This window comes from Girardinichthys multiradiatus, chromosome 6 (genome assembly GCF_021462225.1).
Source record: "Girardinichthys multiradiatus isolate DD_20200921_A chromosome 6, DD_fGirMul_XY1, whole genome shotgun sequence".
Taxonomy (NCBI): domain Eukaryota; kingdom Metazoa; phylum Chordata; class Actinopteri; order Cyprinodontiformes; family Goodeidae; genus Girardinichthys; species Girardinichthys multiradiatus.
Genome location: NC_061799.1, coordinates 9,632,658 through 9,648,780, shown reverse-complemented (window position 1 = coordinate 9,648,780; position 16,123 = coordinate 9,632,658). Strand labels below are relative to the sequence as shown.

General features: G+C 40.5%; 2 protein-coding genes across 2 annotated transcripts; one reads left to right on the top strand and one right to left on the bottom strand.

The window, feature by feature from the left end:
* Positions 1-2,652: 2,652 nt before the first annotated feature.
* Positions 2,653-6,312, bottom strand: LOC124870124 (polyisoprenoid diphosphate/phosphate phosphohydrolase PLPP6-like). Its single transcript, XM_047368647.1, is given in 3 exon segments — positions 2,653-3,234; positions 5,942-5,973; positions 5,975-6,312. Coding segments are annotated over 3 exon segments (792 nt in total). The 3' UTR covers positions 2,653-2,812.
* LOC124870125 (peroxiredoxin-6-like) lies at positions 6,262-15,231 on the top strand. The gene is made up of 6 exons (XM_047368648.1): positions 6,262-6,390; positions 8,805-8,927; positions 10,155-10,311; positions 12,803-12,952; positions 13,051-13,197; positions 14,135-15,231. Exons 2-6 carry the CDS (start codon positions 8,836-8,838, stop codon positions 14,315-14,317), a joined length of 729 nt encoding a protein of 242 aa, XP_047224604.1. The 5' UTR covers positions 6,262-6,390; positions 8,805-8,835; the 3' UTR covers positions 14,318-15,231.
* Positions 15,232-16,123: the final 892 nt, after the last annotated feature.

The window sequence follows — 16,123 nt, the reverse complement described above, 5'->3', positions numbered from 1 at the left end:
TGTGTGTGTGTGTGTGTGTGTGTGTGTGTGTGTGTGTGTGTGTGTGTGTGTGTGCTTTTGACTGTTCAACAAAGATTGATTGTATTGCAGAATTTTATTGACAATGCATAAATGACCAACAGCTGTATCCCACCAGTCAACATTAAAATACATTTTGAAGAGTGGCTGACACGTTTATCAAACTCCAGAGTTTCCTCATATTTAATGAACTGTTAATAAAACAACATATCCCACAGACACTTTCTGTCATATAATGCTTTACCGCTTATTTTTTTTATCTCATAGAAAGCATGTTAGGAAAAGTGCACATGCAAATCTTGAAGAAAAATGAACAAACAGGTTGTTGTGCAATAATATTCTGAAGTTATTTAATATCTAATTAAATAACTTTCGGTCTGTCAAGTATTATCCAGGGAATACCAGCCCAATATGACAATAGAGGAGAGAGTGATTTGAGCATTGACATTATTAAACAGAAAATTCTGCACACATATGGAATACATTCACAACAATTCTTAAAATTGATTAACGGTGACAGTTCAACTCTGAGTTTAAATATTTTATATATAATAGTAATTTTATATATATATATATATAGACCACAATAATTTATTAGTATGGTGTAGGGCCTCCTTTTGCAGCCAATACAGCGTCAATTCGTCTTGAGAATGACATATACAAGTCCTGCACAGTGGTCAGAGGGATTTTAAGCCATTCTTCTTGCAGGATAGTGGTCAGGTCACTACGTGATACTGGTGGAGGAAAACGTTTCCTGACTCGCTCCTCCAAAACACCCCAAAGTGGCTCAATAATATTTAGATCTGGTGCAGGACATGGGAGATGTTCAACTTCACTTCATGTTCATCAAACCAATCTTTCACCAGTCTTGCTGTGTGTATTGGTGCATTGTCATCCTGATACATGGCATCGCCTTCAGGATACAATGTTTGAACCATTGGATGCACATGGTCCTCAAGAATGGTTCGGTAGTCCTTGGCAGTGACGCGCCCATCTAGCACAAGTATTGGGCCAAGGGAATGCCATGATATGGCAGCCCAAACCATCACTGATCCACCCCCATGCTTCACTCTGGGCATGCAACAGTCTGGGTGGTACGCTTCTTTGGGGCTTCTCCACACCGTAACTCTCCTGGATGTGGGGAAAACAGTAAAGGTGGACTCATCAGAGAACAAAACATGTTTCACATTGTCCACAGCCCAAGATCTGCGCTCCTTGCACCATTGAAACCGATGTTTGGCATTGGCATGAGTGACCAAAGGTTTGGCTATAGCAGCCCGGCCGTGTATGTTGACCCTGTGGAGCTCCTGACAGACAGTTCTGGTGGAAACAGGAGAGTTCAGGTGCACATTTAATTCTGCCGTGATTTGGGCAGCCGTGGTTTTATGTTTTTTGGATACAATCCGGGTTAGCACCCGAACATACCTTTCAGACAGCTTCCAGGGTAATGTCAGCATACCACCAAGAAGGACGAACCACATCTAACAGGATTAACTGTGGACGCAAGATGAAGCTTTTTACTATTTATATAACTGCTTTTACTATTACTACTTAGTGTTGGTCTATCACATAAAACCATGATAAAATACATTGAAATTTATAGTTAAAACATGAGAAAGCTCAAGGTGTGTGAATACCTGCAAGGTACAGTAAGTCCACCGAATAACTGTAACAAAAATCCTTTTATATATCAAAGCATTCTCTCTAAATGGAAAACATCCATGATTAATTGGTGTCTTCACGCTTATAGTTTTACTGTCATGTGTGATTTGTGTAGGTGTCAGTGCAAGAGCTCCCTCTCACCTTGAAAGCAATGTATGAGTAAGAACAAAACAGTTTACAATTGGGGCAAGAAATGAACAATTGCAATCCTTCGTGGTTTGAACTTTTGTTTGGACACAAAGACAATTCAGTTCATCCAGTTTTTTTCCATTCACGTTTCCCACTGATAATTATGCTTATTTTTACACATTCAAATTCAACATTATATTTCAAATATGTCATTTCAAAATAAAACTGTGTAACTACATTAAGAAATTATTTGTAAGAAATCTCAGCTGAGTCAATAATTAGCAGATATTAGGCCACCCTAGGGATCAAAAAGGGAACTTGCATTTTACAACATCTCATAGCTCTGTATTATCTGCTCATACTGCTTCATTTTATTCGCAACACAAGGAAGGACAACCTTAAACCTCCTTCGAATCAAGTCCCGGCCGTAGCTGTTTGAACGGTTTTGTTTGGTTCACGGATGGCACGTTGAAGTGTCGGCAGTACAGTGCATCAACAATGAAATATGAGAGAACTGTGCAGCATAATGACAGTCAGGTGACCTAGCAGCAGTTGATGGAAACTTGGGTGAGGGGAGCTGACTTTCCCTCCAGCAGGGATCACACAAATATAGTTCCCACTGTGAATTCTGACAGCTCACGTTGAAACACAAACAAACCCTAACAGATGGCACGTGTCTACCACTTGTGTAATTGCTAAAAACTCACCTGTAGATCATGCAACATTTTCTTTGATGAGGTTTCTCTGCTAAAGAAGAGACTTTGGCTTCCAATGCATAAAGATGCTGAATATGCCTTTTAGGGTTAGAAGTTTCCAAACCAGAAAAGAAAACAGAACACCGAACCAGAACGGCACATAAGTGACTTTATTTGAAAAAGGTTCAGCAGGATTTTTGCGTTTGAATATAAACAGGCTACACATTTTCCCACCACAAAGGCTGACACACACATACATACAGACACATACATACACACACACACACAAACACACACACACATCTGACCTAATGTTTCCAATCCACCATCCATAGTCTATCATAAGCCCGGTCCAGGCTCTCTCTCAGTTGAATGAACAGCAGGTCATGCAGGCAGTCCCAAGTCACCCAGAACCTCTCCACCACACTGTACTGGCAGTAACCCATAGCCAAACCAAAGCCCACATCCGTCACATAGTGCCTGGCGAGCAGCAGCCGGGACAGGCTCACTAGGACAGCCCAGCTCACCACCAGGACCCTCATGGAGGCTGTGTCTGCCAGCTGGGCGAGGAAGAAACGGGCGCACATGCCCGCCCTCGAGGCATGGCCCGAGGGGAAGGAGTAGCGCTCCACGAAGAAGGCTGAGAGGATATCAGAGCGGTCCTGAATGGGTGTTCGGCGTCTCACCAGGGTCTTAATGCCTCTGACCAGCAGCAGGTCCAGAATTACAGCTTTGAAGAGGAGAAAGGCACAAAAAAAACTTCAGCTGGACTACACTTGATATACAGACTAAATTCTATTTATAGTCTTTTTAGAGTCGTTCTATTTCTTTTAGGTTTATTTAGTGTTGAACTCCAAAATCTGTGTCAAAATATTGAGTATCTGCTCTTTGTTTTCAACTGTAAAAAGACATGATGACAAAGATAAATAAGACTCCTGCATAACCTTTCAGCATTTGACACTGTAAAATAGTATCACCAGATAAGACAGGCTGGCACAGAGTTTTTGACTCATCAGAAACACTGTAAATTCGGATGACATGATTGAATTTGTTTACTTGCTCATGTGGGCGGATTTACCAGGCAGATTCAAGAGAAACATGGAGGACTGAAACAGTGCTGAGTTAAAAAATCTGCATACTCCACAAGAACGGAGAAATTGTTTCTCTTCCTGGTTGAAGAGCTCTTGCAGATTCTGCTTGACACATCATGTGGGCAGATTGTTTTGTTTATTTTACTGCAACTACCATTATATAAAAATGCTGCTGTAGGGATCTCCATTCTGGAATACATGCACATAAAAGTTCAATAATTTTTGTCACTCATTTCGGAAATATGGATTCATTACACATGGAGTGAAATATTTCAAGCCTTCATTTCTTGTATTTGGAGCTTATAGTTGATTAAAAAAAAATTAAATTCAGTGTCTCAGAAAATTATAATAATGTGAAAACATTAAATACTGGAAACTCATGGTGTCACACCTTAATCAACTAATTAACTCAAAACCCCTGCAAAGGTTTGCTAAACCACTAAATGGTCTCTCAGTCTGGGTCAGTAGGCTACACAATCATAGGGACAGCTGCTGATTGGAGACATGTCTAGAAGACAGTCATGGACACCCTTACCAAGGAGGGTAAGCCACAAAAGGTCATTGCTGAAGAAGCTGGTTGTTCACAGAGTGCTTTTTTCAAGCATTTTCATAGAAAGTTGAGTGGAAGGAAAATGTGTGACACAACCACAGTCTTGTGAGGATTGTAAAATAACAATGAGTCCAATGATTCAAGTACCAGACATGTGTGCAATCAATGCCTAAGGACTCTGTGGCATTTAATAGGCCACACAATGGGAAAATAGTTTTACCAAGACTTAATCAATATCCAGAAAAAGTTTTATAAGCCATAACAAACAAGATTATGGTTACATTAAACTACTAAAACCAGAGCCAGCTAAAGGCCAAATTTTGTTTGTCAGGAACAATCTACTATTTAAAATGATCTTTTACTGTTTTTTAAATAGAACATTTAAAAGATTCACAACTTTTTAAAAAGGATATCAGTAAGATCAACTAGTTTAACTTGATCCCCTTCTTCATCACTAAAGAAAAACTCGATGAGCCACTAGAATGAAAAACATCGGAATCCCACAGTCAGACTAAATTAATACTTCAGACAAATAACCCTTTCTTAACTTTTGTTTTCCACATCACATTTTTAAATACTGTGAAGTGACTGATCTGCTTATCAAGCAAAACATATTATGTTGTGTTAAAATGGTGTTAAATATTATGTGCAACATTATAACAGTATATGAAAAAAAAATACTGTTGTTGCTGTGCTATAAATGCGCTGATGGGCTTAACAGGAAGTGGACCCCAAAATCAAATTCTGCTTAAGGTCCATCAAAACTATGGGATGGCTCTGTTTGAAACACATCATGTGGCGCTTCCTAAATTATTTTTGAGAAATTAATATCAGAATCAACTTTCTTGTCAGGTCTGTGCACACAAACAAGGAATTTGACTCCGGTTCCTTTTGCTCTCAGAGAAGATTTTTTTTTTTTTTTCAATATATAAATAAATGGAAAATAAAAAATATGTTTTAAATGCACATATGTACACAAGTGACTTTACAAGAGAAGACTTTACAAGAGACAATAATGTGAGATTAGTCCAAGTATGTATGGTGTTGTTCTGGTACTCTGACTGTCAAAGGCTGTTTTCCTATTTCATTATTAATTACCATTAAAGTTGCATTAGGCTACCTGTGGCTAGCTAAATTAGACTGAAAGAAATATGATGTATTTTAACAAGACCAACATTTTGTGGGACATTACAGAAATAACCTCACCCATTAATCCATTCGTGTTAGTGTAGTTGGACCTGGAGTTATTATTATTATTATTAATGCACAACCCATTGATGCATGTCCATTATGCTTTAAAAGTGCTTTATGAATTAAACTGACAGACATTGACAAAAACTGGCTCATGTGTTCCAAGAATAGCTGTTGTATTTCAGTAAAGCAAAACACAACTATTTAAAGGGTTTAAAGCGACACAACCGTGGGTTTTAGAAACTGGTGCTTCAGCCACCCTGCTGTCTGTGGGTCGAGGGGCGCAAACCCCTTTGTACTGTACGTTATGTGACCCATGGGGGACTGATTTAGCTCGTTGCGCTATTTCAACAGCCATTATCATTGCAGGGCTTTGGCCAGACATCAGCACAGCGCGACAATGACTGTCAAACGTTGTTATTGGCACATTTATGTGTAATAGCGCGCGTTGGCTTCAGATTTGGTGACAAAAATATAAACCTATATAAAATCCAGCTGAAAGGTCAGTGATGTATAGTTTAGAGATGAACCGAATCAAAGTGCCTTAGAGATGGAAGAAAGTTGGAACTATATCCAACATCTTTCACTCCAAACAGTCCCCTTACCCAGCGTTAAATTCAGCATAAGCTCCTGCTCCGCCACGGAGCAGAGTGTACACGGTGCCGACGAGCCACGGGATGACATGCCCGGAGAACTCCACCAGCCGCACTAGGGGTCGTATGCTGCCCCACGGTGACTCCTCGCAGGCGCACACTCCGAGCCTCTTGGACAGCCACAGATCCACTGCCAACAGGAACCGAAGCGTTAAAGCAAACATCGGCTGGCTCAGACTGACGGAGAAGTCCTCGGCTTGCGCTCTGGAGGAGATGTAAGGGCAGCTGTAAGCCCGGCGGCGGCCAGGGTGGCCCTCCGACGACGCTCTGCTTCCAGCTGCGACTCCTCGGCAGCTGTTCCGTCTGCTCGCCGGGGAGGACATGCTTCCTCTGACAGAGTGCAGTCAGTGATCCGTGCGGCTTTTTCCACTGCGCTCAGACGCAAACCATCCTGCAAACTGGTCAGTCCAACCACGGGTTATTCTGTCACCAGTTTAAAACCAGACTCCTCTGATCACGTGGGCTCACAGCACTGCTAGATATTATCCAGACACTAGTGAAGAACCTGGTCATTCTGTGTTTTCCTCAGGGAGATCCTTCCAACTTTGCACAGTATCTGGTGTCAAGGTTTCTCTGAGACAAACAAGGTTTATACTTTCATTAAATAAACCAGCTTTCATCATTATTTGGCGCATTCACAAAACCAGAAAATTATCTGATTTTGGATTAAAAAGTTATTTTGCTAACTCGGGTTTTCTGTCAAACATAGACTGATCCAACCCTGAGTTTGATGTTCTACCCCAAAAAATGGTTAAAGTGATTAATATCTAATGTTAAGTTAACCAAAGAGTAGGTCGAAAAGAACAAATACAACCTGGATTACTAAATAAGTAATTATTTGTGTTGAGATGAATGATCTCATTTCATTTTGTACAGCCACTTAATCAGAGGAACTGTATGTATCTCCAGCAATCAATGTGTGAGGGGTGGGGTACACCAAGCTTAGCCTATATCTGTGTCCATAACAGGGCACCCATAATTACAGTTGAATGACTAGAACATTATTACTTAGCATTTTGAAAGTTTTCTTTGTTTAAACCTCAGACGTGAGATGAAAAAGGCTTCAGAAAGAAAATATCAGCAGCCTATGGATCTGGTAAGTGATTTATAGAGGTCAGCCATTCAAAGGAAAATGGTCTACAAGTGAAGGACGTTCAAAACAACTGTCAACATGACCAGGTCTGCAAGTTAAATCTTTAAGGAAAATTTGCAAGGAGGAAACCTTTGCCTTCTAAGAAAAAAATGAGGACAAGACTGAAAGACAGTGGAACAAAGGACATGTTTGACATAAGCCAAATAAATCATCCAAGGAAAATAACCTAATATTAACTCTGAAGCATGGAGGTGGACTTGTCATGGTTTGTGGACTCTTTTCTGCAGCAGGATCTGGCCAGCTCACCATCCATCAACTCTACCGTGTGTAAGAGGGGGGATGAGGAAAATATGAGACCAAAGTAAAGATGGAGCAGAACTGGACCCTGCAACACGACAATAGTCCAAAACAGTAGTAGATCCACCAAATGCTGGTCCAGGACCAGGTCAAAGTCCAGATCTTGGTCTTGTTGAGATACATCTCAGAGCTGAAAGTGAAGAGTGAGACAAACTTTCCTCAGACTGATGTCAGAGACTGAAGTTCTCTCACTGATGTTATCTTGGGCAAAGGGGGTAAGACTAACTATTAGAGAGTAGGATGTCCTCAATCTTTCTCAGTTTGAATACAGATCATTGGTTTAATGAACAAAACAAGTTGTTTTTTTGTTGTTCACCTGCGATTTAATCACTTTTGTTTTATGCCATAAAAAGATTAGTTTAGATGATGTCAGGATCCGCCATTTTGGACTTTGTTGTAGTTTTGTGTTTGTTTGCTTTTCAGTTAGGTGTTTCTATTCCTTTGGGTTGAGTAGTTATGTTTGTTTCTTCCTTCTGTTTCCTGATAGCTGCATTCTTCTAGTTAGTTTCTTTTCCCTGTTCCTCCTCTTGTCATTAGTTCCCCTTCAGTTATTATTTACTCAGTATTCACTTCCCTTTATATTTGTAGTTCTTCCCAGCCTTATCCCTAGTTTAGTTCCCCGTGTTAGTCTCTTTTGTTTCAGTTCCTTCTGACAGGTTAGCTTTTAGTTATTGTTTGCCGTTATACTTAGTTCCACTTATTGTGTACTTTTTGGTTTGCATTTATTCTAGGTCAACGCTTTCTCTGCTTCCCTCCCAGTTAGTTCTGTCAGTATTTGTTTCGGTTTGTTTACAAATTCTTTGGTCAAATTGTGACCGTTGAACATAGCTAGCATTAGCTTAATTGTGCTAACTACTTAGCAGGTGAAAGGCTAACGGTACATAAGTGAGAAAAACAAAATCATTCTCTAGAGTAAAGTAAAGCCATTAACACAACTTCCTCACATTAACATTAAACTACAGGATTATTTAACCATTTTACTGTTTCTTATTTTATCTTGCGGAAGAGGTTATAGGAAGTCTGATCAGATTTTTGTGTAATTCAAAATAGCAGCCTTTGAAAAATGAACGAGGCTGTTTCTCTTACCCTTTGCTATGTTTGCTTATGTTGCCCATTGTTATATCACAAGTAAATTTCTCAGAATTCCCTAGGTTATAACATTTCTCATAATGCTTCTCGGGGGAATGAAAAGTCTTAATCTTTCAAAGTGTCAACCCTTTTTTTTTTTCTTGCAGTTTGTGGTCCCTGGCCACCTCAACGCCTCATCGTAACGACCACATCACCCCCACCCGGCTGCGCTTGCTGTGTGTTTCAGACAAGTAAAAAGCTTTCCGCTTTCTCTTTTTTTCATGCTGTCTCACGCAGCCCAACACACTACCACATCCACGCTTTCAACATGCCTGGATTGCTGCTCGGAGATGTGTTTCCTAATTTTGAGGCAGAGACCACCTGTGGGAGAGTTAAACTCCACGAATATCTCGGTGATTCGTAAGTAAAGACCGGCCGATTATTGAATGCATGCAAGTTTTGCAGAGCTAGTGAGAATTCAATCAGTTTAATGAGGAGGAAGGAAGTTTTACTCTGTGTAATTTCTGTTAACAGCTTTCTGACTTCTGCTTTATGAGCATTCGGGGTATACTGAGCTACAACAACATCTAATGTCCCTTTGGGATGAATAAAGTAGTTTTGACTTAGAATTTTTGAATTGAATATACTTGTTAAAGGGTATTATTTTGTGGGAGACACATCAATCTACACATACAACTGAATCGTGTCTGGGTGATCAGGAAAATTACCAGCATCAATAGGCTAAAATATGTCAACCTTATATATCAGACATGTCTCGCACACACATCACAGACCTGGAAAAAAAGCTTCTGGGCCATTACTTTGTTGACATATCGTCTGCAAACCAGATGCAACGACTATAATGACTATATCTGTCATTATTCAGTTAGATATAAAAACCATCTAGCCGCACAACTCAAAATCACAGCTTTAGGAATTTCCCCTCGCTGCCTTTCAGTTAGACAATACCATTTATCTACCATCTTGTTTCATGACCTAGTTTGATTTAAGATGGAGCTGTTGGACACATGGCCTCATTTGTGACTCTAGAAGCCTTATGTATACAGATGAGTCCATGAGAACTCAATGAGTGCAAAGTGTCCAGATGCTATAGACACCTTAAGCTGAAACCACGACCCTTCCACCTCCATGCTTGACAGTTTATTTAAGGTGTACACCATGAGTTTCTCTGGCCACCAAACGTTTCTACTTTGGCATCATCTGTCCAAAGTAGAAACTTTGTTATGGCTTTCATATTCTATTTAGAGAGAAGAGACTTTCGGATGACGGCCGTTCTTCTCACTGTATTTGTGGAGGTTGCTGAAGATAAGTCTTGGTGGGGACAGTAAGAGATAATTGTAAGAGATAATTATAAGATGTGTTTCAATTGCAAGAGAAATAGCAGTGACCTGTCATGTTGTATGAAATTGGCCCATCAGTAAGGACAAAAACAGATGTCAAACTTGTAAGGTCTCAACCACATTGATGGTTTGCACAATCATAATTGCTGAAAAGTATCTACAGTTCAGTGAGAAACCAGGTCACATCCTGTCATTCAAATGTTAGTTTCTAATGGTTCTTATAACATGCTTTAAAACTCTTGAGACCCCACCCAACTGGTTTCTAACATGTCCACGCCCTCTACAGATGGGGTATCCTGTTCTCTCACCCCCGAGATTACACCCCTGTATGCACCACGGAGCTGGGTCGAGTTGCCAGGTTGAGCGGCGAGTTCAGCAAACGCGGCGTCAAACTGATCGCTCTGTCCATCGACAGCCTGGAGGATCACTGCGGCTGGAGCAAGGTGATCTACCACGCCTTGTAAAACACCTTGAACTTTCCTACATTTTGTTATATCACAGCCAGAAACCTCAATGCATCTTATTGGAAGTTTTTTAGAAACACCAACAGTTCATTATTGTAAAGTGGAATAAAAACATATTTGAAAAGTGTAGCATGCATTTGTATTCAGCCCCTTTCACTCTGATAAAAGATCCACAGCTCAGGTGGGGGAATTTGTCAACAGGACAAGCCGTGCGCTACACAAATCTGGCCTTTATGGAAGAGTGACAAGAAGAAAGGCAATATTGAAAGAAAACTATTAGACATCCTGTTTGCAGTTTGCCAGAAAACACAGTTAACATGTGGAAGTAGGTGCTCAGGTCAGATGAGATAAAAACGTAACTTTTTGACCTAGATGCAAATAGCTTTGTGTGGTAGAAAAGTATTCACTGCACATCATCCTGAACACTCTATTTTCTCTGTGACACACGGTAATGGCAGCATCGTGAAGTGGGGATACGTTTCCTACGCAGGGACTGAGAAGCTGGGTGGAGCTAAATACAGGGTAGTCCTGGAAGAAAACCTGTTGGAGGCTGCAAAAGACTTAATGGAGCAGAGGTTCACTCTCCAGCAGAACGACCATAAACATACAGCCGGATCTACCAAAAGTTGATTCTGAGCAAGGCATATTCATTGGTTAGAATGCCCTTGTCAAAGTCCAGATCAAGGTTTTTTAACTCAAGAATTAAAAATGGCTCTTCAAAGATCATCATCTAATCTGACTGAGCTTAAGCTGTTATGCAAAGGACATAAATTTCAGGCTGTAGATGTGCAAACCACTATCTTGTATTTGTGTATCACTTAAAATACAGGTCCTTCTCAAAATATTAGCATATTGTGATAAAGTTCATTATTTTCCATAATGTCATGATGAAAATTTAACATTCATATATTTTAGATTCATTGCACACTAACTGAAATATTTCAGGTCTTTTATTGTCTTAATACAGATGATTTTGGCATACAGCTCATGAAAACCCAAAATTCCTATCTCACAAAATTAGCATATCATTAAAAGGGTCTCTAAACGAGCTATGAACCTAATCATCTGAATCAACAAGTTAACTCTAAACACCTGCAAAAGATTCCTGAGGCCTTTAAAACTCCCAGCCTGGTTCATCACTCAAAACCCCAATCATGGGTAAGACTGCCAACCTGACTGCTGTCCAGAAGGCCACTATTGACACCCTCAAGCAAGAGGGTAAGACACAGAAAGAAATTTCTGAACGAATAGGTTGTTCCCAGAGTGCTGTATCAAGGCACCTCAGTGGGAAGTCTGTGGGAAGGAAAAAGTGTGGCAGAAAACGCTGCACAACGAGAAGAGGTGACCGGACCCTGAGGAAGATTGTGGAAAAGGGCCGAAATGCCAAAATACCAGAAGTCCAGTGTCAAGTACCCACAGTCAGTGATGGTCTGGGGTGCCGTGTCAGCTGCTGGTGTTGGTCCACTGTGTTTTATCAAGGGCAGGGTCAATGCAGCTAGCTATCAGGAGATTTTGGAGCACTTCATGCTTCCATCTGCTGAAAAGCTTTATGGAGATGAAGATTTCATTTTTCAGCACGACCTGGCACCTGCTCAGTGCCAAAACCACTGGTAAATGGTTTACTGACCATGGTATCACTGTGCTCAATTGGCCTGCCAACTCTCCTGACCTGAACCCCATAGAGAATCTGTGGGATATTGTGAAGAGAACGTTGAGAGACTCAAGACCCAACACTCTGGATGAGCTAAAGGCCGCTATCGAAGCATCCTGGGCCTCCATAAGACCTCAGCAGTGCCACAGGCTGATTGCCTCCATGCCACGCCGCATTGAAGCAGTCATTTCTGCAAAAGGATTCCCGACCAAGTATTGAGTGCATAACTGTACATGATTATTTGAAGGTTGACGTTTTTTGTATTAAAAACACTTTTCTTTTATTGGTCGGATGAAATATGCTAATTTTGTGAGATAGGAATTTTGGGTTTTCATGAGCTGTATGCCAAAATCATCCGTATTAAGACAATAAAAGACCTGAAATATTTCAGTTAGTGTGCAATGAATCTAAAATATATGAATGTTAAATTTTCATCATGACATTATGGAAAATAATGAACTTTATCACAATATGCTAATATTTTGAGAAGGACCTGTACATGAAGGTTTACAGCTGTAACATCACAAAATGTCACAATAAATAAATGCTTATTATTTCTAATAACTTGGCTTCTAACTGAGCTTGACGCATAATTTTAGGTGGCTAAAAAAGTTGAATGCAAATATGCCTCTGTTTTTAAAGTATGTGGTTTGGAAATACCTAGATCAGCATACTGGATATTTCATCTTGTTTCACTTCATTATAGAAGATGTTTCACGTTTGGAGTTTGGTCATATATGAATATTTTAGCTCCGTAGTCTTGGCACCAGCTTGGTTTAAATAACTCACATAGGCCATGTGTGTCTTCTCTCTGACAAGGACATCCTAGCGTACAACTGTGAGAAGTCTGAGTGCTGCAAGCTGCCCTATCCCATCATCGCGGACAGCAAGCGGGAGCTGGCAGTTTCTTTGGGCATGTTGGATCCAGATGAGAAGGACAAAGACGGCCTGCCGCTCACTGCTCGCTGTGTGAGCATCACGGCCACGCTCACAATCTCATGAGCTTCATTTGAGTTGAGGATCTTAAACCTGCTCACCTTCCCCTCTGCTTTCCATTTTTGTCACAGGTTTTTGTTATTGGAACTGACAAAAGGCTGAAACTGTCCCTGCTCTACCCGGCAACCACAGGACGCAGCTTCGATGAGATCCTGCGTGTGGTAGACAGCCTCCAGCTCACAGCTGAGAAACGAGTGGCCACACCCGCCGACTGGAAGGTATGTAGTACCTTATGAAACTGAAGCACTGCTAACGTCACGTTTTGTTACATCCAAGCCACAAACCTCTATGCATTTTAGTGGGATTTTATTTTAGACCAACACAAAGCAGTGCAGTTTTGAGAAGCAGAGAGAAATGTTTTGCAAGTAAAGATCTGAAAAGTGTAGCATGCATTTATATTCAGTCCTCCTTACTCAATACACTCCTGCACTCTGTGCAAGGGGTTAAAACCATCTTTTGCTGCAATTGCAGCTGCAGATTTTTGAGGTATGTCTCCAGTAGCTTCAAACATCTTGAGATCACCCCGACAGCATGAGTCTGCCCCTGACATGGTTCACCGTGGGGATGTTGGATTCTGGGTGATGGTGCAGTGTTAGTTGTCCAACACACATGTATCTCTTCGCATGCAGACCAAGATGTTTAGTTTTTGTCTAATCTGACATTTTACTGTGTCCTCTATGGGAAAGGCCTCTTGGCTACTTCTTATTAATGTTCTTGCCAGGTCTACCAGGCTAGATGGACAGCTAGGTCTGTTAGTGTGCCATGTGCTATCCATTTTCAGATGGTTGTTTGTTGGGTCTGTTAGATGTTCTAAGCTGAGGATATTGTTTTATAACAAACCCTGCTTTTAACCTGCCTAAATTTACCCACACGTGGGCTCTGCTTACTAATTAGGTGACTTCCTAAGCTCATCGGTTGCACAAGATTTCATTTAGGGGTATCAGATTAAACGGGGCTGACTACATCTGCATGTCACACTTTTTATTTATTCACTATTTTATCTATGCTTTATTTTCCTTCCACTTGAGCTGTGTCATACTTTGTATTGCTCTATCACATAAAATTCCCAAAAACAACTAGAAGGCTGTGGTTGTAAATTGACAAAATGAGAAAAAGTAGAAAAATTGTTTCTATGTGGTTGATCTGTACCTCCAGCCTGGAGAATGCGTGATGGTGCCTCCAAACATGCCTGAGGAGGAGGCCGCCTCTTTGTTCCCGGCCGGCGTCTTCTCCAAGGAACTGCCCTCTGGGAAGAAGTACCTGCGCTACACTCCAGATCCACGCAATCAGGGAGAATGTGTGGACACTGAACGCTCACAGACTGAACCGAATTCATGAACGTCTCTGTTATAATGGGCTTATTTTATGATGGTGAAAGACAAAAGCCAATGTCAGATATGTCTCAATGAGTTAGACAAAATGAATACAAGTGTCTTAATGTAGCAGCATGATTATCCTTATACAACCCGTTTATGACAGGGTGATTCTAAATTGGGGGAAATGAAAAATAATTCTTATAAATATATTCTAGACAAAACACATAGATTTCCACTGCAAACATTCCCAAAATATGTTTTTAAACAGCTCTGTGTGTATTTGGGTCAGTGACATCACAAGAGGCACATTAGCCATACTGATCTGCTAGAATAAGTAAGCATTGCGTCAGACCAGCAACGTTTGACTAATTTAGACACAGACGTTGCACCTGAGTATTAAGGGTCCTCGTGTTTTAGAGTTGGACTTCGATGACCCCAAAGCCGTGATAGATTCATCCATGGAGGGTGAAGCTGAAGCAAGTGATCATGATCATCCTTGGTACTTTACCTAGTATAAATCAGTTTTTATTGCAGTTTGAATGTTTAAATTTGTTTGCGTATTTCCTACTAGTAAAAAAAAGTAAATGGCATATTCTGCTTTCATCACCTTACATGGTTGAGTATTGCCAGTACAATGGCACTTCATACAGTCTGAACTCATAATACTGTAGCTTACTCAGAAAAAAGTATTTCCTTCAACTTGGCTTGAAATGATCACTAAAGCTCTTTGATACTGAAATCAGGCCATTCCAGTCAGCCAGGGTCCTCTTCACTAACAGCTTCCATGTGTTTCACTGTTGGCAAATGTTTCTAAAATCCCTGTACTGTTCTCACATTTTCCTTCCATATACAAAAAATGTTTTTTATTACAAAATATGATTTTGTATTCAGCCTTGTTTACTGTGGCATCCCTAAATAAAGTCCAGTATAAATCCAGCTTTTCAAGGCCACTGATTCAACCCATCACCCACATATGGAAAAAGTATGGGGCAACTGCAAACTTTTAAAGCAAAAAAGAGCATTAATCAGAGTAGAAGCAAAGAGGTCTGTTGTAACTCTGGAGGGGCTGTAGAGATCCATGGCTCAACAGGATGACTGTTAACTGTGCACATCACAGAAATGGTCCTTGTGAAAGAGTGGCAAGATGAAATCCATTGTTGGAAGAAAAAAAAAAGCCGTAACGTTTGCAGTTTGCTATAAACCATGTAGAGGACACAGCAATCCTGTGAAAGAATGTGCTCTGGTTAAAGAAGACTAAAATTGACCTTTTTGACTTTAACACTGTGTGTCAAGAAACACACACTGAACAAAACATTTTTTGCATGCAATTTTTATTTAAATGTCAACAAAAACCGATTAATTTTATTCAGTACTGATAATGCTTTTACATTGTTTTGTTACTTTCTGGGGGATGTCTGTCTTTTTTCCCCATCAGAAACAAACTTCCTGGTTGAATGGAAGTTACTTTAAATCTAAATCTGTTAGGGGTATGAATAATTTTAAACCTTAACTTTATTCTTTTCCTTCCACTTCACAATAATGCTTTAATTTGTGTTGGTCTGTCACATTAAATTCCGGTAAAACCCACTGTGGTAATAATGTCCCAATATGTAGAAAAGATTGAGGGGAATGAAAGTCACTGGAAAGTCTGAGTAGAATTTGCTCAGTTTGTGACTTCCAGGGACAACCGGCCAGGATCAGTTTCATGTGTCTGTTAGCCTGGGCCAGCCATCCCCCTCCAGTGCTGCCTGAAGCATTAAGTCAGCTGTGTAGGATTTGTTGTCCCTCCTCACCGGGTCGGTAAGCAGCATCAGCGAACAGCCTGGCA

What these genes read in the sequence shown, in the direction of transcription:
- LOC124870125 (XM_047368648.1), top strand. Translation starts at nt 8,836, where the DNA reads ATGCCTGGATTGCTGCTCGGAGATGTGTTTCCTAATTTTGAGGCAGAG. An exon ending in ATCACTGCGGCTGGAGCAAG is followed by an intron (nt 10,312 to 12,802) that starts GTGATCTACCAC and finishes CTCTCTGACAAG; the next exon opens with GACATCCTAGCGTACAACTG. An exon ending in TGCCGCTCACTGCTCGCTGT is followed by an intron (nt 12,953 to 13,050) that starts GTGAGCATCACG and finishes TTTTTGTCACAG; the next exon opens with GTTTTTGTTATTGGAACTGA.